Genomic DNA, 23,643 nt, shown 5'->3' with positions numbered 1-23,643 from the left:
GGGGAAACTGAGCCACATCTTCTGCCTGTCTTAATGGAAGTCTAGTGGTCTAGGCCTTTATAAATTCTTTGTAAATATTTTACACTAGTAGACTGTGTACATATCTCTGGCATGAAAAAGCTCTGTCACATCAAAAACCTAGCATGCAAATGTTGTGGTCTGGAACTTGTTGGTCTCTGGTAACAAAGAAAAACAACCTAAGTAGTAGGCTGGGAAATGAGGAACGCACAATATCCATCTAAAACTTTGGAGAGGAAAGACTGCAATCTGAACTGTGTGCAGGGACTTCACTACAGGTTTTTAAATTAGTGTCCAGACTGGTAGCTGGCTAAGGTACTGGGCTTGTGTGCTTAGTCTGCCAAAACTTTACAAGGTGTATCAAAGGCATGAATAGTAAGGCTCTTTTTAAAATGACTCTTTTAAAAGGTGCTGTAGGTATTGCTAGGATCCCTAGTGTCTTGCTGGACCATTTATTCAGTTTTGTCTTAGAGGTACTACCTGCTGATTGCCAGCATTGCTTTTTGATTACCTAATCTTTATTTTGAGGGATTTTTTTTGTCGGTGTCATGCCTTGCTTCACAGAGATTGTCAGATCTGATAAGCTGTTAACCTGAGATGATGGTGATGTTTAGATTCAGCCAGCAGATAGTATCTCAGCCTGCATTTTCACTGAAGTATCATTTCCCCCTTTTATACTATTTGCACAACAATTAAAAAAAATTAAATAGTTGCTATGGAAAAAAGGAGAAGAACTTGACTCTGGGGACGAGGATCTTGAGGGGAACTGAATATACCTGATCCCAACGGTGATATCACCTGAGCGTGAGGCCAGGAAATGCAAACAAAAGCTGATGGGAAGGGGCTGGGGGAGAGGGAGCAGCTGGGAGCTGGGAGCAAGCTCCTTCAACAGAGCTTCTCCTGATGGCTGGCAGAGGTGGTGAGCTGCTGCAGCTCGGGGGCTTGGTAGCTGTGGGCAAACATTGGTATTTCGGGAAGTTTCCCATGCCCACGTCCAATTTTCTCATGTTGAATAGAAAAGCCCACTGTTAAAGCAGTTGTCAAAAGATGCCCGTTACCATGTTAAACAGGACAAGGAATACAGGTTATGAAATATTTTAGGCTAGGTGAAAAATCACTGCCAATTATTAGCATTTCATGAGCTTGTCAGTAGTCTCAGAGAATTTCAGGGTCTTGTTTTCTGTTGCTGGTATTACTAGGAGGAGGTGCTTTGCTCAGGTCTGGGAAGAAAGGGTTTAATCTCTCTGTGTCAAGAAGGAAATGGGGCTTGTAAAGCCCTGGGATGCATAAAGCCACCTAAAAAGGCCTTGTACCTTCTCTGGACAAGTACACTGAAGGTATTTCCTAAAGAAGGATTTGATGTTATTCTGCCATTAGCTTCCATAGCAGATATGGTAGCCTTCCAAAGTTAACAAGGCTGGGGAAGAGAGAGGGTGAACAGCATGAAAGCCCCTTTTCAGGCCTGTCCAGTCATCTTTCCTGGTGTGCGGATCCTGGGAACAGGCCATCGTGTGTTCCCTTTCATTAATCCTTTACACTGACCAGGATAGGGAAAGATCAGCAGAGGTCAGCAGGGATTTACTAATATAAGCACATGCCTTCCTGTTGTCATGGAGACATAACTCTTTCCATTCCTTTATTCAGAGTTTATTTAGTAGTTGTGGTACTCTGATACTTGAGGTGGAGGGGTTCCCTTTCTACCCTTGGCCTCCGTATCTTTCTCTAGTGGGCAGCGTGCTGGGGTGATCAGCAGGAGCGCAGCCTGACCGGTAAGAACCGCCGCAGGCTGGGGTTCAGGCACTTGAAGATTCCTCTAGCTCAGTTGTTATTGCGCTGCAGTTGGAGGCTGCTGCTGGGAAGCCTGCTGTTCTCACCTCTTGGTTGTAAATTGTCTTTTTTCCAGTTGTAGTGAGTAGGGCATGTGAAATACACCCGAAGGAAGCCTCTTCCTCCACAAGCCTGCAGTGCCTTTTTGTAAAAGATGCTAGTCATAGGGAGCAAGATTTAAAATAGCATGGAAGTCGAGGAACTCAATAACAAATCCATGCACAAAAGGTACTTAATACATCACGACTGGGTCATAATTTTTGAAACATAAATAAATACTCCTAAGCATGAAGTAGTCTTTGCCCAGAGTATATCACTAAAACAAGAGGGGAATATGCCAGAGTCCTATCCGTTGCAACTTGTTTAACAGAAAACAAAAGTGCTATGCTAGGAGATGCGGTGTGTAAACTCTTTCCTCCTCTGTTTGGGAATCCTTCACAGTAAGAGGTTCTTGAGGAGCAGAGTGCACATCGCTTTGCTCTGCTCGGTTCGTGTCATGGGGAAGCGCTGTTGGGCATACGTGTAGCCTGGTTACCCCTTCAAAGCATTGCAGCTTCAGTCTGGTGTTTTACATCCTCTCTTTTTCTGTCTTTTTTTTTAAACTGGACTGTGGGTAATGTGGATTGTGCTGATTTTCTGGGGGGGAGAAGCTGAAGGGATGAGAAAAGTTGGACATATGCAGACTTGATTCTCATCCTTTTGTCATCCTGTTGTCTCAGAAAGCCCCACTTCTGACTGACCCAAAGACAGGAAAGACGCAATTCCTTTCATCATTAATGTTCCCATAATTAGTCTGGGTAAAGTGCCCAGTCTGACATCCTGTACCACTTTAGAGCCTACCTTCTCCTACTGGGTATTCTCTGCTTCCCGAGATGTTTCAGGCATCTAGGACTGATCAAAGCCACAGCTGCAAGGTGTAAAATTGGGCAAGTTTTCAGAACCTAGAACTTGGGGAAATATATTTCATATTGTTGGTGGGAATCCAGAAATAAAATGCACCCTTTTCTTTGATTGTGTTTCCTTCTGCTAGAGAGTTGTAGTATTTATATTATGTGCTGAAATAAAGCACTTCCATGTCATAGAGACTGGAAAAATCTAACTTTCGAATTCTGTAATACCTCCAATATAAAGTATTAAAGGCTTGGAATAATTTCATCTTACAGGACACTTGTGAACTACCTTAACTATTTTTTTATTGGGAAAACTGATACACAAAGTGGAACTGGCTTGCCCATGCTCACGTTAGTTTTTGCTAGGCCAGGAAATAGTATTATGGTATTCTGGCTCTCCTGGTAGTTGTGTCTGTGATTGTGAGCATTTTGCTGAGAGACTGTACACAGGAGATAGTGAAAAGATGAAAATGTTCTCTGAGTGCAGTGCACACGCAGGAACAGGTATTCGGAGATGGGTATTTTCAGTAAGTACTGCTGACTCTGCTTAGAATTTTTTTGTGTTTGTGGAAATTGTATTGTTCCATTTGAATAACACATTAAATATAATTAAAAAAAATCCAAACAAACATTAATCAATTGTCAGAATTGTCCTTCAGTATGCAGGAAACAAGGTAATCGCTGGGCTGATAACCCCAATGCTGCCACTTTCCTGTTGGAATTTTAAGTGACCATTAAGAGCACCTTTAAGGTAGTTATCAGTGAAGCACTGAGCGTCCTCCCTGGTCAGGTGTATCCCCAGCTTGAGGGCATCCATCCTGTATGATAGTTTCCCAAGACTTTGAAAAAACAGACATGTGAAAAGCAAAACCAAAAAATAGAAGCCAGTGAGTAATGCTAAAGCAGCATCTCGCAAGCGGTGAAGTAATAAAATGACTGAAGCTCCTTGTCCTGTGTATTGTCTTAGCAACTCATAATTGGTCTCTAATAAAACCTTCTGCCAGCAGTGCTAACATAACGTCAGGATGGAGAGGGGAGGCTGTGAAAGAAGTTACTCCGGTCAACTCATGTTGTGGGGGAAGTTACCACTGAGATTTCACAACACGTGTGAGATAATGGAGAACAGACAAAGTTGAGGGCTTTTGTTTGTTTTTGAAAGAAAAAGACAGAAACCTTGCTACAGCTTTTTGAAAACCTCCTCCTCCCGCACTCTCTTTATCAGTTCCCACAACTCTCTCTGCCAGTGCAGTCCAACAGCATCTTGTCCCAGTTTACCGAAGGAAGAGATTCCTCAAGACTCTCTGGGAGAGAGACGGTGAACTACTGGCGGGGGGATCTCAGATTGCCCAGCATCTCCTTAATTTCTGATTTCTCTTTTTATGGCTAGAAAACTCGCTGTTGCAACTGCCCTTTGACAAGATCATTTAGTAAAGGTATAAAATTATTAAAGCCAGTTATTAAAACAAAGCCTGGTAATGCAGCCTGTTTGCCTTAAAGTGATAGAAAAGGTCACAAACCTCATCCTTTAAGGAAAATCTTTGTCAGCTACCTTTAAAGTGTAAAACCAGACCTGTCCTGACCGAGCTCAGTGAGTGCTTTATATGGGACTCTGTTAGCCTTTGAAGTTCCTCCTAATCCACCCCTAATGCCTGGAACGTATTCTTCAAAGAAACTGTAGTCTTCTCCAGTTTCATTTCAGAGTAGGGTTGCAGGATGGTATGACTGCAATATATATATATTTTTTTTTTTTTTAAATTTTTTTTTCGCTTACAAGCACCACTGATTCATATTCTTCTTCTGGAAAGTAAAGGAAAAATCCTGAATATCATTGTTAATCTAGCAACAACTACTTCAGTGGAAAACTCTAAACTCTTGTCATTCAGTGACTTCTTTGACCTGATTTTCACTGTTTTCATGAAACAGCATAGTCTGAATTACATGTTTTCATGGTTGGTATATTGTGCAGCAGGAAAAGCTAATTTATTCATTATGCCTTATTACCACTTGGTGCATATTCATTTGCTATTCACATCCATATAATAATCTATTCCAAAATTGAGAGGAATTATTGTATGCCCTAGGACTGATGGATGAGAATGACAAAACCAGAGCTAAAAATGTCATATGTGTTCTTTCTCAAGCTAGATGGTAGTCTAAGTCTTTGATACCCATTTAGTACACTGAATTCTTGCAGAATTTGCTGGTGTTTAACGTCCTGGCGATGTCACAAGTGTTGTACTCGCTTCTCACTGCTGAAATCCCCCTTTTTGACATCACTCTGTAACAAATTCGGTTTTGAATTAGTGTCTCATCTGTGGCGAATTATTTAGCCAGAAGTTTAGTGCTGCCACTGAATGAATATTAGGGTTATTCTATATTTACACAGCTGCATGTTTTGTCCTTGGGAGGTATTCCAGTATTAGTATAGGCAGGCTATATACAGGGGAGTGTATGATATAATCCTGGAGTTAGTGTTGTTAATACGCCTGTAACCCCCACCGAGTAGGGCGAGCACGTGGGCAGTTTTCTGCAAGCTGCAGTTCACAGGATAATTTGAAGTTATTTAGATACTGTTTCATTTCTTGCGATTTACACTGCAGTCGTTTCAGCCTGCTCCATGCATGCCTTATGAGCAATGCTGTGTTACTTCAGGATGTTTTTTCCAAAAAAAGGAACATTTTCTTCCAAAATGACGTCCTGCTGAATTCACTACTTTTAGATGTAACTAGGGTAATATTTAGTCGTAGAAAGTAGCTAAAACTAGTACAGTAACGGTGCAGGAATTCAGCTTTTCTCTATGCAGTCCTGTACGTAACTAGTTATTCACCACAGATTGTGAGTACACGTAAGTAGTTAACACTGCAATTGTTGTTCATGATGGTATGAGCCCAGAGGAGACTGGAGTTCCCCCTGTTACTGCTGCTCTTTGGTAAGCCAAGAGGGCCTGTGGAGTTTTTAGCGAAGCTTTGTGTTTGCTTGACTTGGTATCGGTCTGTAGATCAGCCCGGTTGCATCTACAAGTTTGTGTGTGACTATGGGGCCACGTATTTTTCACCAAATCTTTTTGCAATGGACAGGCATTAATGACTAATACAGATTATTGAGCATTGCAGTCATATGAGGAACCAAAATAAGGTAGAAAAAGGTATGTCTGTTGTGAAAGAACTTTGGATAAGACAGGAAATAGCAAAGGGATTTGATGTTTATCTTTATTTACAAGAAGCATTTAGACTATCTTCTTATAATGGAAGCAGAAAACTATGCAAGTAGCCTTTGAAATCACTTCAGCCTGCCTACACTGGCAGTGCTTGGTGATTCTGTTGAAATGTGAAGTTCTTTGCAGATGGAGTCTGCTGCAAATTGGGGAAGTCGTTCTGAACATGCAGTGGACTGAGTCTCTATTTTTTTGTCACAGACTGTGCTCCTGGCCTGTGGAAAGTGCAGGCTGGGACTGGTTACTCATTAAGCGTACAAAGGCTATCTCCTGCCTAGTAAAGTTCTTTTGCGAATAGTTTCCTGGGCTCCCACTCTAATTGCTACAGAGATTCCAGGCAGATTCCGTCATCCTTGTTTTCTGCCTGACTGGGAATCTGAGAATAAAAGGGTTGATGGCAGAATAATGAGATTGCTGGACAGTGCAATGCTCAGCAACTCTCCCCAGCATCACATGAGAGAGGAAGGGAGGAGTGGGCCACAGAGATGATGCTGGGAAGAGAAAGGGCTCTCTAAATCCCCGAGCACCCGCCCTCCCCCCAACACTGCCTCTTAAAAGAAGACTTAGAAACACTACAGTCTTTTGGTGGGAGGAATTTGGGGGAGGTCAGGGCAGGGGCAGGCTTTTGTAAACCAGAGTCTCCTCTAAATCCCTTTCAGGCCCTGAAGTCGGATGCCTCCACCTTCAGGTACAAAGAGACTCAGGAGCTGATGGGGCAGTGAGTTGATAGAAAACCACTGACACAGATTAACTACCGGGTGTGTAGAAGGTGCACCAGAGCAAGGCAAACATGACCAAAAATGGGCTGGGATAACGATGGCATGAATGAGAGAATGTGTAAGGTCAGCTGAGAAGTGATGCTGTGGTGTGTGATCCTGGCAAATCCTTAGCACGGAGCATGGCACGTTAAAGCAACATTTCTCAACTAGCAGTAATGCAGTGAGGGCCAAGGGTGGTGAGCTGTGGGTAGTGTGGGAGTAACTGCCCACTCTCTGCCTGCAGTTTTGGGGAGTTTCCCAGACTGATTCCTGTCACTCGCTGGCCTGCAGTTATGTACAGAAGGCAGCAAAAAGGACAAAGAGCTGCTTACACAATGGCATCTAAAACCGAGGTTAAATGCTAGCGATTACCCGACTTCCAATGCTAGGCAAAGTCAGGATTGTCTCACCAGAAGCAGTAGCCATTTCTCAGATACCATTTGCTATTTCATGAGCTTTACCTCTGCTTTGTGGCCGTTTTTCGTAGACATTTTCAAAACATCTGCTGTATAGTTGTTTGCAGAGTTACTTCCAAGTTTGGATGTTTCATAGCACTTATGCAGGAATCAGTCTGGGGTATCTCTACCCCACAGCCTCTCCCCTCTGTATCCTGGAGTGGAGCAGAACAAAAAACTCTGATGTCAGAAAGCTGCAGTGGGATGAGGGGCTAATGACTGCTGCCTTTGTGAAGGGAGAAGTTCTGTGTTTGCATTGCCTTTGTCCCTTATACCATTTTGGGGATTTTTTTCTTTGGAAAGAGTATAATTGTGTCATTGAGCCTAGGGCATATATCCTAATTCTAATATCGAGGCACCTATCTCTTCTCCCCTGGGCTGTTCTGCCCTTTGACCAGGTGGTTTCACAAAGTGAATTTGAAATTTCTTTTGGAAAAGAAATGAGGATTCCTCCTATTCTTCCATTCTGCTCCATTGACAAATATCTAAATTGAACACTTTTTTGGTTTTTATATCATGTATCCTGTATAATCTCATTTATATGAATTAAATTTTCAGTCCCGTGAGCACATCCTATCACATTTCTGGATGGTGGAGTTGCTTAATGGGGCAAGAGCCTTTTAAACACTGCCGGTTTTGGGACAGCAAGGCATTGTGGCTGGCTGTGAATAAATTGATCACACCCAAATGCTCCCAGGTTTAGGGGAATCTGGTCTCAATATTAGTTGCTGGTATCTGGATATTAGACTGGTGTTTTGGCTCTGCACATACTGAGAGTTTGGGTCTCAAAATGCCATCAGTACAGTGAATCTCATCAGTCTCTGCTCTTCTTTGCTATTCTTGTAACACCTAAGAACTCCCTGCTGTGTGAATTTACATGTCTAACCTGGGGGGAGAGGGTGCCTGGCCAGCGATTAGCAAAGCTTGAGCTGCTCCATGTAATCGGAGACTGTGTGAAGTGTGCCAGTTTGGAGTTTGGGTTGGACTGTTTATGGCAGCGTCTTCAAATCACTAGTGGATTAGCTGAGAAAAAAAAAATCATATCCCCAGAAGGAGCAGCTGGGACATTAAGAGCCACAGCCAATATCTTAAAACATGCCATCTGCTTCTCTGGATTTCAGAGCCCAAGTCTTGTGCCCTACTGGTGAAAGGGGTCGTTGAATTTTACACAAAGTTCATCTTGTGAACGGGTTTAAGGTGATACGTTTCACTGCTCTCAACATGCCTCAGGAGGGATGAACAAGCACAAGTAAAATGGTTGGTTTGTGAGTGCCTCTTAAAAACCAGGCATCTAGTCACCTGACTTAGCAAGAAATTCCTGATTGCCATCACATGAAGGCATGTTGTGTTGTCTTCTTTATAGTAAATGTTTGATTCTCCAGTATCCTTCTGAGCTAATGGCTAGAACAGCCCCTTGCAGCGTGGAATTTAGGTGGGCAATCTCAAGAGTTGTATGCGGTGATTGGCAGAAGAACTTTCTTCTTTAGGTCTATGAATGCTGACTAACAAAAAGTCTCTTTTCTCAACAGGAACTTCATGCTCTGAAAATGGTAGCAGCTGTTCCTCATCCCCATGTGAAAATGGTGGGAGCTGTAAGGATTTGGAAGTGGGTTACCAGTGCAGCTGCCCCGTGGAGCCTGTAGCCTACATGGGCGTAAACTGTGAGCTACTCTATGACGCATGCGTTAAACATGAGTGTCCTGCCCATAGGATTTGCAACGGGACTCCAGGACTCCTGGAATATGAATGCCTCTGTATGCCTGGCTTCACAGGTATTGATTGTAACATTAATATTAATGAGTGTGAGAGCAACCCTTGTAAAGATCCTCGTTTTGAATGTGTAGATAGCGTAAATGGATACACCTGTAAATGCCAAACAGGACTGAATGGAGAAGGCTGCCAAACAGAAAGCTCTGTGTGCTCTAGCCACCCCTGCCTAAATAACGGGACGTGTGTCGAGGGTCCTGGGGACTATGCCTGCATCTGCCAGCCTGGCTTCACCGGGGCCAACTGCAGAGACAACATTGATGAGTGCGCCTCCAACCCCTGCCAGAACGGAGCCATCTGCCGAGACAGGGTGAATGAGTATAGCTGTTTCTGTGTGCCGGGGTTCCAAGGATACAACTGTGAAATAGACATCAACGAGTGTGCGTCCCGGCCCTGTAAAAACAATGGCACCTGCCTGAATGAGATGGATCACTATTTGTGCAAGTGCGTCCCCGGCTACACAGGTACCTTTCGTGCTCGTGTACTAGCCGGGTGGTTGGGTTACGTCTCGCTGTTCATGTAGTTCCACAATTTGCCTGCTGCTGATGTGTCTTGTAGTGTTAGTAGCTGTCCTGAGAAGCTGTTGTTTTACAGCTGTGAGACTAAGTCTCTGTTGCACGACTCATGTTTCTGGAGTGTTTGGTACTGTGTGTGAATAATGGTGTAGGGCTTGTGGTTGTGGCTCCTGGGCAATAGTTGAAGCTTTGATTTCCAGGGATGGTGTGGATGTTGAGAGACATGGATCTAAGAGTGGAAGTGGGTGGGCTGTCTGAGACTTGAGTACTAGATACAAAGTAGATGTGATTAGCTCTCAGTATGAGATTAAGGGAGGTATACAAGAAGAGAGATTGATTATCAGGAAATGTATACGTAGTGTTTCCAGGTATAACTTATCTCTGCCTATCTGGCCTGTGGTTCTTTGTCCTGTCCTGCAGGATTTCTCTGAGGGAAGTAGTCTTTTTGGAATAAAGTGGCTTTTAGTTGGAGATTTCTTTTTCAATTTTTTCACAACCAGCAAATGTTTTTGGCATGTGACATAAGTATCTCTTTTTTTGAGCATCTGTGCTAATGGTGACTCAGAGTAATCTACACCAGCGAGTTATCTGTGGGGGAGGCAGTGGGGGGTTCTCCTTTCTCCAGCCCCGCTTATCAGAGCGGAATGCAATAGTACTGCACCCATGTCTGCCTGGTACCACCTAGCACATGAACTTTCTCAGCCTACCTCGTTGTCACAGACTGAAGTGTTTAAAGAGTTAGGTTGCTGTGAAGGAATGCTGCTGATTACCATGGAATGAGGAGAAGTTACAACATCAGGAATGCAGGCCCTGATGCTGACTCACTCTCTGATAAAAATGAACAGAGATGAAGGAGGAAAAAAAAGCAGAATTTCTGTGTAAGCCTTAAGATTACTACTGATTTTGAGTATCAAGCATAATTCTATCTTTGCAAATCAGTTTCTTTTTTGTCTTTGTGCTGAATCCTCAATTCAGGATTGTGGGATTCCCCTGCCAAAGAAGTGATAACATGACCCAGGCAGCTGGAGGAACTTGTGCTTCAGGTTATTCTGATGTCAAATATGAGGCTTTGCCTTGTGATCTAGTGCTTCATCCAGAGGTTCTAGCACCACTGGCTAGCAAGGCCAGGTTGTTTCCTGGTGCTTGCAGCTGGAATTTGGGTGAAGGAAGTTTTGCGTGGGTATTGACGGGTTTGAACCAGCAGATTAGGGGGCCCACATTCCGTCAGGATTAGGATGGCCATGTCCACTGTGTGGTGAGCCTTTGCCAAGAAGGGGAGATTAGATAGATTGGCAGGTGCCACTGTAGGTTTGAAGGTGATGCCAGGCCATGGACAACTCAAAGAGGTAGAATATAGGATGGTAAGATAGTTGCATAGGAGTCACACAGGAGGTCTTATTCTGTTAGGGAAAGTTGAGGCTTTGGAGCAAAAATGCATGACTTGCTGTTACTCTTCACTAGTAGTATTGGAGCTAACACCTAATTTTTAATAGCATGTCATAACACAATTACTTACTAATATCTAGCATCACTGTAATTAGTGTTTTGCACTGCTTTAGTGCTTTTTTCCTAGGTATCTCAAAGCAAGTTACAAGTATTATTTAAACAAATGGAACAATGTTTTGGAGAAGCAGGTAGGGATCACTTTTCCCATACCCAAAATGCAACTGCCTCTGATGTAGAACACTGGATCTGATTAATAGCAACGCAACACAAGCGAAGAGTACGATGTCTAACTAAAACTGTAAGACCTGTATCGTATATAAAAGTTTAATGCTGACTAGCAGTGTGCTGCTTCTCTTCCCATCCCTGTCCTCCCTGCCCTCAAAGGATCCCAAACCAAAGCAGCTATCATTAGATTTTTAAGAGCTGTATATAAGATCAAGATTTTACGGCTTATTCAGAAAATGGATGTTATTTGTGAAGTGCTGACTGATGGGCTGCTTCAGCAAACCTGAACGAAAGAGTCTAAAGCTTCGCGAATGCTGGAAACTATTTTTAGTTTTGATAGAAGACTAAAATCCTTCTGTTTGCAAATAAAAATTACAGGACCTGTAATTTTTAAAGAATCACATACTGTTCATGAGCTCCCAATGTTCTTAAGGCAAAATTAGAACAAATAGCTATGCTAGCCAGTTTGGGTTGATAACATGGCTTTTGTGATTCCAGCTCAGAAGTCCAGGCAGCACAGATATACTTTTCCGGATTTGTAACACAGGTATTTCTCTGTTTTGTGACAAAGGTATGAACTGTGATGCTGAAATAGATGAATGTGATTCAGACCCTTGCCAGAACGGGGCTCTGTGCACTGACCATGTGGGGTTCTACACCTGCACCTGTGCACCAGGTTACCAAGGCATGCAGTGTGAGGTGGACATCAATGAATGCGTGAGCCAGCCATGCCAGCACAATGGGACATGTCATGACCTCGTTAACAGGTGAGAAATCTGTGCTGGTTGGGCAATTAGATACCAGGACTGATCTAAAGGTCTACTTAGTGTAACCTGTGAAAATTAGAGTAGAAATCAGCGTGGCGGGATTGGATTTAGTGTTTTGTACATCTCAGTGGTCCCAGTGGCAGTAAGAGTGATTTATGGCAATAAGCGAGAAGGCCCTTCCCAGCAGCAGAACTCCTAGGGTGCTTAAAGGAAGGTAGAAGATTCCTGCTATTGCTTCCAGCTGACATATCAGATACAAAGGGAAGTGATTTGCAGAGCCTGAACAGCAAAGGCAACTGCTGAGAACACACCTGTGTGTCTGAATTTACCTTTTCACAGGTAAGGTGCCAACTCAGAGGCTGCTGAGGGTTGTCTGCTCTGTCATTAGCGTGGCCTGTTTGTGCAGATGGAACTGTCTTTTTCCTCTGCCCCACAAGTGGGTATGAGGACGGACAGCTTAGCTCCGTTTGCTCTTTCCTCATACTGGGAAAGCATTTGACACTGTCCCGCATGACATCCTTGTCTCTAAATTAGAGAGACATGGATTTGATGGATGGACAACTCGGTGGATAAGGAATTGGCTGGATGGTTGCACTCAGAGAGTTGCAGTCAACGGCTCGATGTCCAAGTGGAGACCAGTGATGAGTGGCATTCCTGAGGGGTCGGTATTGGGACTGGCACTGTTTGGCATCTTTGTCGGCAACGTGGACAGTGGGGTTGAGTGCACCCTCAGCAAATTTGCCGACGACACTGAGCTGTGTGGTGCAGTCGACACGCTGGAGGGAAGGGATGCCATCAATTTGCAGTCAAATTAAGAGCTTATGAATCACTCTGTTTTGCTGCCCCACAGCTACCGTTGTGACTGCAGTGACACAGGCTTCGAGGGGGACCACTGTGAGTTGGATATCCTGGAGTGTGCCTCTGAACCCTGTCTGAACAGTGCCACGTGCGTGGAGGGAATCAAAAACTACAGCTGTGTGTGCTGGCCAGGTAGGTTAGAAATCTGGTTTGCTATGCTGGCATGTAGGCACACTGCAATGGAGAGCACATGCTAAATTATCATGTTGAAGAAGTAAAGAATTAATGATCATACCGCATGGTCCAGTGTGATTTTTCATTGTCTGAAACAGTGAGGCTGCCACTGCTGCCCTTTACAGGCCATCCCAAAATCCGTCTGACCTCATTGCTGGGAAATGCACCCTGATTCTCAACCATAGGATTTTCTTTCTCCTTTCTGCCATTTTCCATCATGTGTTTTTCTATCATGAGGTAATGCTTTCCTGCAAATGGATAATTTGGCTCCTGCATTTGACGGAGTGGAGAAAGTGGAGGGCCCTGGGACTCCCTACTAGATGAGCTGCAGTGTCTTCTGCGTCTTACTCTCACCTTCAAGGCAGCCACAATATTTGAGAGACTAGTTCCAGTGAAGTTGTTCGTGATGTTGACCCTCATGTCTCCTGGCAGGTTACACAGGACAGCACTGTGAAGAGGATGTGGATGAGTGTGCGGCAGATCCCTGTCACAACGGAGGCCTATGCTTTGAGCGATCCAACCAAGCCTATTATGGAACACGACCTGACTTCCCCAGTAATTTCAGCTACAGCCAAGCAGCTGGTTTCCTCTGTTCGTGCCAGCCAGGCTTTGCAGGTGAGCTATGCAGTAAAGGTTCATCCTGTCCGCACCTGATAGATGCTGCATGGTTTGAGTAGAGAGGAATGGAGCAATGTTATCTGTGCAACAACAATCACTTAACGACTGGTACTTCAGAGGGGGCAGCAGCCTGATGCATCAGGAGCGTGCTTCTGTTCACATACTGTATGAATACATTGCAGACAGCTGTCTGAATGTCGTTCTCTGTCCAGCAAGCCTGTCTCAAGGTTGAGGCAACAGCCTATGCGCTTTCCCAGTGCTTTGGTGAATGCCCTCTGGCTATGCAGATGCCCAGGTGGTTTCCCTTTGTCAGTCTCTCATGCATACCGCAGAATTCATCCCTACAGGATATCTGTGAAACTCCTCATCAGAGGAAACTAATTCCCTGGAGTCCCAGATAACAATACTAGGCGTTTCCTTGACGAGACTACTCTCATGACAGCAACTGTATAACCAGAGCGGGTAGGAGAAGAGGGAGTTCTTGATATCTTGCTCTTGGAGCTAGAAGCTCTGTGGATGTTCAACTGAAATACCACCCTTTCCCTGGTTTATAGATATGTATAAAAGGCTGGATTTAACAGCCAGGGAAATTCTCTGTTAGGAGGGGCTAAACAATAATACTTTGTTCTTTTTGGAGAGAAAAATGAGAGTTTGGTCCCCTGTTGCACAGATGGGAATGGTTCAGAAGTTCTGATCCTGCCACTGCTCCCTTTCATGATACTGGAAAATAATTTGACCTTTCCGTACTTCATTTTCCCTAGTTGTTTCGGTGATAGTATCTATTTGCTAGAGTGTCTGGAGGGACAGCTATAGTTCAAGAAATTCTTTTGCATTTTTAAATGACAGAAAAGAAGTGCAAAAAATTATGAATGCAGTTGTCATTCAGATTCTCTCCTTCACTGACGTGCGTGTGCACTTAAGATGCCTATTTGTGTTTTCACTTTAAAGGGGAGACCTGCTTTACTAACGTTGATGAGTGCGAGTCCCAGCCGTGTCAGAATGGAGGGCTCTGCGTGGACCTTATTAATGGCTTCCTTTGTCATTGCCTGCCAGGTTATTCAGGTAACGCTGGTGAAGGGGGGGGGGCTGGAATCAGGTCCCTCTGGTTACCTAATGCTGAGCTGCTGCATTACTGCCTGGCTGCAGGCCTGGATTCCAGTGCTGGGTAGCCCAGGCTGCTGAGCAGGACTGCGATGAACTGTGGGGAGTGCGGTAGTGGTGCAGCGGGATGTCTGCGGTTTAGGGCTCAAATGCCATGGGAAAGCTATGTGATTTTGGTCAAGTAAGTTGACAGGCTATGAACTAGATTTTGAGACATAAGATCAACTATGTAGAAGACCCTAAGATCAGAATATCTAGGGGATCTGTATCCTGGAGTGGAAGTTCACTGGGAGAACTCTGGGGTTTGTTTTTTTTATACACCTACTATGAAGGTGAACAAAACCAACCTTCAAATAAGAAAAGGGGTGCTTAACATTCTGGTTGTCACAAGCTACTGACTGTAGCAGATTGGATCACCAGCACAGAAAACATCTGTAAAACATCTCCATTCCTTAACACCCCTGGATGATAAGAGCCAGTGATTTTTGGCTGAAGGCAGTAATCTGCTACGTTAGGAGGTCAAAAGGTCTTTGTGATGCGAGAAAATGAAGCCTTCTCTGTTTACAAGGGAATGGGGAGTCTAGATTCTTACACGAATGCCCTGCCTGACCCTAACGGGTCTCAGTTTTCTAGCTGAGAAACTAGGGGATAGTGATTATTGCACATCAGCTCTGTTGGGAAGGTACACTGCTAACTTACTAAACCTCATCTTAGTTTAAAATATTCGTTCTCAGTCTTTTGCATCTTTAAATTCCATGTGTACTCTCTGTTTTGAGCAATTTAACACCAAAAAGTAGTTTATAAGAAAGGTGGTCCCCAGCAGAATCTTGTATTTATGTATTTTTGAGGTGGATGTAACCTTTCCACAGTGTTACTAGGCTGCCATCTCGTGGGAAAAAGAAAAACTTGAAGCCAGAAGCCTTATCCCTTTAACTTCTTGCAACAGCAGGTAGCAGCATTCCAGAGACTGTCTTAGGCCTTTATTGCGTGGGAAAGTTTTCTGGTTTCCTTCTGTGGTCATAGTGGTTGAACTATCTTGGTGTAACTCTATCCAGCTCTTTCCTGGGAAGACCCATTACACAGGTGCTTTCACTCCTGGAATCTCAAATCAACACCTAGTTAACACCTTTTGTACCTGGGCTGAATTCTTTGTGGGCTTTTCTGGCCTATCTTGTTTTCTTTGGATTCCGAATTTAGGCTAGGCCAAGAAAAATTTGCTTTTGTAGGTGAGGTCTTTGAAAATAGGCTGTTATCTAAGCTCTTGATTGCTACTTTCTTGGGTAGTTACAATGCTGTACTCATGAACTGAGATCTTGTCCAAAGAGATGGTTTAAAGTTTATCCTACTTGTCAGAATTCCCACTCACATATGTGCCCTGTTCCCTTTTCCTCCCTCGGTGCCCCAGCACCCTCACAGAGTTCAGAATTTCATCGTGCTTTGCCAAACTGCAGATCTGTTTAATCCTTTCCAATTCTTAGCGTGCTCATGGGCAGAAAAGCTGACAGAAACGCCGGATGATGGGCAAAGGAGTGCTAGAGTTCATTCTGTTGCATCAAATTTGGGTTCATTAGTACTTGAAGGGGATTAGAAGCAGGTTGCTCTTCTGGATATTGCTGTTGCTAAAGGACTTTGTCTCAGCTGAGGTAGTTCTGACACATTAACACAGTGAAAGGCTGGGAGCAGTCTGTGAGATCAGTGAGTGCGTGTGGAGGAGTGAAGCTGACAGGGAAATAATAGCAATTAATCTCCCCTCCTTTGTCAATTAATCCCAGTACAGTCATGCTGGGTAAACAGCTTATTACTTCATATTAGGATCACAGAACAACTTTGTGAAGCTTCCCATAATGTTTCTGTTCAAAACACATTTCTGTGGCAGCTTAGATCTGCCATGAACTTGGGTTTAAGCTGCCTCCGCTGATTAAAGTGAACTTGCTACTCTGATGAAGAATGCTTTCTTGGGGCGGCAGGGGGTTCTTTCTGTATTTTTTTCTTCAGTCTGAGGAATTCGGGGAGTGTTGGGATAACAATGTGAGTCAGGAGAAATTCTTTCTTTGCAAATTAACTGCCTCAGTGCTGTCTCAGGCTACAGCAATGCAGGGAGATGAGCTAGTGCTCTCTGAAATGTAGTTGTTGCAAAAGCGGTGCCTCATTCCTGAGAGAACTACATGATAGGTCCTGAAGAGTCTGTTCAGTGCGTCAGTTTGTCCTTTAGTAGAGGATGTACCCTGAGAGGATGTAAGAAGTATGAATCAAAAGATTGCATGGGTACTAAATGAAGTGAGAAGGAGAATGAATCTTGCATGGTCTTGGAAATGATGTCAGCTGTGGTCACGAGAAAAAGCATGTTAGGAAAAGTCTGTCATTTAGGAAAAAAACCCCACAAAATGAATTCTTCATTCATAGGAATGGTTTCAGTCTATCGTATATGTACTAGGCAATAGTTTAGGCCAGGACATGAAAGACGGGTACCTTCATTTGGAATGGGAACCGATTTTTAACCTGCAAGAATGTAATCACTTAAGTGGAATTTGGCTCATTCATTCTTTAAAAACTTAAATGGCCTGAGCGCTCCCACTCATATTTCCACTCCTGCTAAGTTGTCTTTAGAAAGGCAGTGTCCTAAAACACAGTGCTGTGGCATTGGCCAGCCTGAAGGAGAGGGGAAGAGCACCATCGTTTCGATCGCAGACATCCCTTGGCAGTGGCACCTTGTGATCGTGGTAAAATTCTGAGCTTTTTCACACATGGCTGAGGAATGTTTCTACTTTCATGAGAAATCAGAAGGTGACGTGGTGGTAAATTTGGGAGGGATTGTGATTGTGTCTCAGTATAATTGGAGTGCTTATTGACCAGTTTACTGTGTTCAGCCGTAATATCTTTGTCAATTGTCCTTAAAGAAGTAGGATACCTTCTGTGTAGCTAGCTAGAAATGGTCACCCTGTAAGAGTGCTCGCCCAGATCAAATAGGCTTGAGTTCCTGGGTCGTGGGTCATGAAATAAATGGGAGATGCTTCTTCCTTCTAACCGCCTTTGGATAGATTTAATTTTTTTGTGCAGGTATTTCTTGATGTCAGATTTGGTTTAGTGATGTAGCCTCTACAGAAAGGGCAGCTAAAAGGTTAAGATAGTAAAGAGATTAGAGGACTGTTACCCCTCCAACAGAATCCCTTTTGGTAAATATAGCTGCAGGGAGCTAGGGAACTCTTCATGAGATCCCCCCTGCCCCGCTTCCCTTCCGTTCCACATTGCATCCCCCTTCTGGATCACAGCTCCGTGGTTAACCAGACCTTTTGACTTCCCTGTCATCTGATCAGAATGCTGCAAGAGCGTACGCTTCAGTCCAGATCCTGCTTGTGTTTAGGTGCCGGCTGAGTTTTGATCAAAAGTGTCCTCCAGGATTCTGATGCTTGTGAATGCACAATCTGTTTTGAACTAGCTCTTTGCATAGATTTTCTGACTACGGACAGCCTGAGATATGCCAGCTTAGAGACTTTTGAGAGGATTATTAGTGGTGGAGCAACTCTAATGAATTAAATTTGACTTCCTTACTAACCAAAACGGGTGAAGCCCAGCTTAATGTCATCTTTAGAATCAGGGCGGGCAAGTACTTGGGCAGAGCAGTGTCCCAGAGAGACGGAAGAATTCTCCTGTGTGTAGGTATGGTGAGATGGCTGTCTTCTGATGGTGTCTATCAGGAGAGATGACTTCAAGATGTCAGATATAGACTAGGTTCAGTGTGTTGATTTTCACATAAAATGCTTATCAGCAATGTTTATTATTTTCAGTGATAATGGATTTGCTTGCCAGGAGGCTACCGCTTGCAGTATGTGAACTGCCATGTACGCTTCAGGCAGACCAGTTTCCTTTCCTTAGGGAAGGCTAGCTCTTGAGACTAGGATGGGTGTCTCTGAAGCCTGGAAAGAAATTCCTAAATTTCTGGGACTCATTCACCAACACAATGAAGGAGTTGCTAATGTCTATCTAAAGAACATGTGTGAATTTTGGAAATTTGTATCCAAAGCTCACTCTCCATTTTGCGACATTTTTCCGCTAAGAACCCTCTGACATATTTAGTGTTCTTTATCTTGACCTCTTCCAAGCAGTTTTACAAATGATTAGGAACAAAATAATTCTCTGAATTTAAACCCCATGACTGAATCTTGTAACTTGCATGATTGCCAATGTGTAACAATGGGGAATTAAAACCTCTAGAAAATTAATCATCTGATCCTTTTAATTTCTTTTAGAATCCTCCAGTTTCAAAGAACCTAAGCGGTTATTCTTCAGTTGTGTGTAGTTTGAAACAGATGTTCAGTGATCCACCATTTTGGCTTGTAAGAGGTCTTATTTAAGTATTTATCTTGCATATATATGTACTATTTAGAATTGTCATGACTGTGTATTTCTCCATCCTCATTCTGTCTCTCTAAGAGAACCCTAGTCTGTATATACCCTTGAACTGATCCTGGGAAAAGAAGCAATCACAGTATCTAATTAGCAATATTTCATGTAATGAATTTGAAAAGATGTAGTGACTAGTAGGGGGTCAGAATCTGTGCTGACTTATGCTACATGGATTTGAGTGCAACATATTTCCATTCAGCAGTGTACAGATAGACTCTGTGTGTGTGTGTGTGTCTAAATATATACGTGTGTGTATAAATGAAAATATGGATCTTTTTAAAGGAATTTAATGTTCTCCAGTCTTCACAGTTGTTATACTTGATTGTTGCAGTAGGCAGCTGAATGGGCACAAGCTACCCATTTGTTTCCTCTTGAACAATAACAGAAGGGTCATACTAGCTAATATAGATAGTATTTAAAATCTGTGCTAGGATAGGTCTATGCATGCGTAGGACCCAGATGTGACTATCTGAGAAGTCTTGACTCCAAACAAACACTCACCATATTTGTCCCACTCAAAATATCTGTAAAATTGACTGGCATGTTTGGATTGAGTGAAATGAAGAAAGTAAAATAGCTACAGGAGTTGCCGGAATGCTTTCTTTTAATATCTTAAAGTGATACTGCTAAAGCAGATTCCGGACTCTGACATGTGGGAGTTTTTGTTTGCTTGGACCTGACATTGATACTAACAGAGACTCCAAGTTTGTGGGAAAAGCTCCCAGATAACATTTCTTCACAGAAATAAGAACCTTCTCTGGGTTCCTTACAACATGAAAGTACAATTCTGCTTCTAGGAACTTTACAATATGAAAGTAACCATCTTTAAAAAAACAAAAACAAAACCCCCCAAAATGCCAGAACTATAGAGAAAAAAAGGAGATTGCAACAGCTAATTTTATAAGGTGACTAATGAGGAAAGAGAGTTTTGATTCTGCAGTCGTGTGTTTGAACCAGTACGGTCAGCATAATGCAGGGAATTTCTTTCCATTCAGTTTGACTTCAGAGAAACAGGCCATGGTAGTTAAAACTTGAGACTTTTCTTGGTGAATATTGCAGAGTGGAAGCGCTTGTGCTCACAAATGCACAGAACAGGGCACGTGGAGGAAGGAAACTGCACGAAGTGCTGGTCCCTGATTCAGTCAGTATTGAATGTACAGCAGGGCCCAGGCTGCACTCTGCATTTGCAACTCTCCTTATTCGTATGGTTTGGGTATTGCACAGTGGTGGAAATGCAGCTTTTTGGCTTAGCCTATAAAAAGAAAAATCCATATTTTGGCCTTTATTCATGGAATTTGGCAGATTCACCTGGGAGGCGGGAAGGGCAAGAGATCGTCTCTTGACTTTTGACTGTGGGAGCTAACGCTGTGGATACTGCAGGGTGTTGCTGTAGTGCACTGAGTGCGAATACACTGCGAGCACGCATTCTTCATGTCAGCACTGACAGAGGCCAGCTGGGGAGGTTTAGAGCGGCCTGGATTAGATCTCACTACAGCGCAGGTCTCTTCTATATTGGCTAGTTTCATCTCCAATCCCTTTTTGTCTGACTGGCATCAGGGAGCGCTTGCACACATTCTGCCGTTTCAGTCCAGCCTTTTTTGTCATTCCTCCCCCCCATTCACTCCCATTTTTTTTCCCTTTACTGTCACAAATGTCCACAAGGAGTTGGCCATGAAATCTGTGCTGATTGGCGTGATCCTGAAGGGAATTTTTCTGCTAGCAGGTAATGAGATCTATACGGTAATTGCAATGTGTCCTGAATGTTTGCGTGCCTGCCCAGGGCAGGAAGCTGGTTGTGCGATTGGTGGGAGCTGGAGGCATGAGAAGGAACAAGAACTGACTAGAAAGGCAGAATGTTTTTACTTTGAAGAGACCTAAAGTTTTGTTTTGGAAACTTTAGGGCAAGGAATTTCCTTGTTGCCTCAAGATAAATGCGGAGCTGTCAGCGTGCTCCGTGTGCATCTGTGCTACCGTTCTGCCTTGCTCTGTACAGTAATCAAATCCGGGGTGTTCCAAGGCGCGGGTCCTTGTTTTGTACTCGGGCGTGCTGTGTAAACACACAGATGTCTTCCTGTTAGTTCTGTGAAACGTTACTTTTACTTTTGAAAGATGTTTTCACAATTTTCCTTTTTCCTTTAATGATTTGAAACTCCTTTATAGAGAAGTCGGCTTTGTTTTAACTCAGAGGACAAACCCTTTGCTGGCCTGTGCACTTCTCCATCTCCTCCCCCACCGCTCCGTGAGTAGTAGTGCACGGTGGGAGCGAGGTCAAAGCAGTGTGTTGCCATGGAAATGGCAGTAATTGTGCAAATATAATTGTGTCGGGGTCCGTTTGTTGCGGCTAATTCTCTCTCTCCCCCCTCTCTCCCTCCCCTCCTTTCTTCTTTTGATAATAATAATACAAACCCTAATTAGGATGCACCAGGGAAAGGTTGCTAGGAATTCAGCTGTCTTACCGGAGAGGGCAAGCCGGCGCTGGCCGGGAAGCCCCGCTGAACTCACATGTTTCAAGATTGGGCCCATGAATAGACCTCGTCCTTCAAGTTTTTTTGGTATATGACAGCTAAATTAGAATATCTCTCTTTATGTGTGCTTATTCTTTTAACATATTAGGTATCTGTTGAAGTATATGAGTCTTACACTGTATACAATGAATCTTTGCTTATTAATGGCAGTCAGTAAATCATTGCCTTCATTCAGGGAATGGCGAGCTGTATGGTTTTTAATAACACTTGCATCTATGAAACAAGACCGTTCTCACCACATTGGTAACGCTTTAGAATCTAGTGAATAGATTTGTATTTGAAAATACTGCAGGCTGTTAAAGCTCAGCAGCTTCTGAGTGTCTGTTTCTGACCCAGCCCCTGTGGGTTGTTAGCTTGGGACTGTTAGCTTAAACACTGCTAAATTAACTGGAATGTTTGAAAATACTTGTCTCCAGATAGCAGCCTTTTAAGTAACACTTGTCTGATTTTCAGATAACAAGTTCCACTGATTTGCGTTTGTTGGTCTTTAACTAGATAAGAAACTCATTAAACATTTTAAAGTCTCCTAATGATGTAATGAATCAGATTGGCAACATTGCTCTTACTATTGAGAGTTCAAATAATAGTAAACATTTGAGCTAAGAAATTTAGAGGGAACAGAGAAGACTGTGTAAGAGTAACTGGTTTTTGTCAAATGGAGTCGTCCCCCCCTTTTATTTTTTGTAAATATACCTGAGAAGGGATGCCTAAGCTTCTCTTAGAGCAACAAGTTAGTGTTGAACTTCTTAATATCCACTTTCCAGTGGGTTTCCAAAGACACAACTGTCCATGTCTTAGAGAAGATTGGAATAATGGATATCCAGGAAATTATTTGTACTTCTGGACACTGTAATGGCCTGTGGCAAAAATCTTATTTTTTCTGAAGCAGGGGAAAGTTCCTTTATTTTGCTGGCATCTCCTTCTTCATTTACACTCTGTCATCTGCAGCCAAAACCCAAAATTACAGACCCCTCTGCTGCGCTGAAATTAGCATCTAGGAAGCAATATGCAACAGAAATCTCCTTCTTCTGCCTTGTTTTGGTGTAACTGAAGAATTTGACAAACCAGAGATGTTCAAACACAGTTGACAAGAATCCTTGGTGATAATGGCGGCGGAGAGAGGGCAAGAGAGCTGGCTGATGAAGGGGCATGGTCACTGTAAGGCAGAGGAGGAGTTTGTGGTGTAGGACCAGGTAACTGCTCAGCAAGGGGTGACATTGGCTTCCAGAAAAAAGTTATTGTCAGCCAGATTTTTAGAACTCTTGCACAGTCTCCTCTGTTAACAGTTTGTTTAAAAACTGCTCCAAATTCAAATCTGGCACTACACTGGCTTCGAGGAGGGCAAGAATACCTTAGGTGGTGCTTTAGAGGCCCCTTCCTTCTCCTGCTTTAGGCTGGCTGTTTGCTGGCAGAAACAATGACGGCGATAAAGATGATGCTTGTGGTGTTGGTTCCTCTAGGAAGAGCTGCCCTCCTCTCTTTCTGCTGCTGAACGTTTCCTTTGCCTGTTTGTAAGCTGTGAGGTTAGACAGTGTGTAAAAACCTGAAGTGTCAGCTTATTCTTTTCACCCATTTCAAACAAATAATCTAAGAAATCAAACCAGCTGCGTCCCATGGGAAAGCTTGGTGTTTAATTAGCCACCAGCCTGGGGTTGTGCACTCACCGTAGGGACTAATTTGCCACCCGGCGCGAAGCGCTGCCCCGCAGGTGTCAGCTGGGAGGCTGGGAAGCAGCCTGGGCAGGTGTTCCTGCTGCTGCTCCAGGGAGGAGATGCTCAGGCTGGGAATGTGGTGGGGGAAAATGGGGCTCTTGACCCTGCCTCCCAGCCTTCCCAGAAATGCAAAAATGCACGGCATCTCTCCTTTTGTTATCCAAACCAATGCTATTTTCTCCTCATTGCCTTGGTAAATATCAACAGCTCTGATCTGAAATGAGCAGCATCTCAAGGATCTGGAACTATACCAGACCTGTCTTTCTGACGCCATTCCACAGCCTCTTCCCTTAAATCTGACTGCAAACTTGCCTCTTACGGTTTTGAGAGCCCTCCAATCCACTGGTAACTCAGAAAACCCACTCCACA

At 43.6% G+C, this 23,643-nt stretch overlaps 1 protein-coding gene across 7 annotated transcripts in view; it reads left to right on the top strand.

The window, feature by feature from the left end:
• Nucleotides 1-23,643, top strand: part of CRB2 (crumbs cell polarity complex component 2) — a gene marked incomplete at its 5' end in the record, with an annotated part of 77,091 nt that overhangs the window by 37,024 nt on the left and 16,424 nt on the right. For 6 of the 7 annotated variants that reach the window (XM_082327782.1, XM_082327784.1, XM_082327786.1 and 3 more), the window contains 5 exons: nucleotides 8,692-9,393; nucleotides 11,687-11,882; nucleotides 12,733-12,872; nucleotides 13,347-13,529; nucleotides 14,481-14,594. In XM_082327782.1, the coding sequence (XP_082183908.1) occupies nucleotides 8,692-9,393; nucleotides 11,687-11,882; nucleotides 12,733-12,872; nucleotides 13,347-13,529; nucleotides 14,481-14,594 (1,335 nt within the window). The remainder of the gene's footprint in view (nucleotides 1-8,691; nucleotides 9,394-11,686; nucleotides 11,883-12,732; nucleotides 12,873-13,346; nucleotides 13,530-14,480; nucleotides 14,595-23,643) is intronic. The other variant, XM_082327785.1, reaches the window with a different exon arrangement.

This window comes from Platalea leucorodia (genome assembly GCF_965183815.1).
Source record: "Platalea leucorodia genome assembly, chromosome: 15".
Classification (NCBI taxonomy): domain Eukaryota; kingdom Metazoa; phylum Chordata; class Aves; order Pelecaniformes; family Threskiornithidae; genus Platalea; species Platalea leucorodia.
This window is presented reverse-complemented; position numbering and strand designations above follow the sequence as displayed.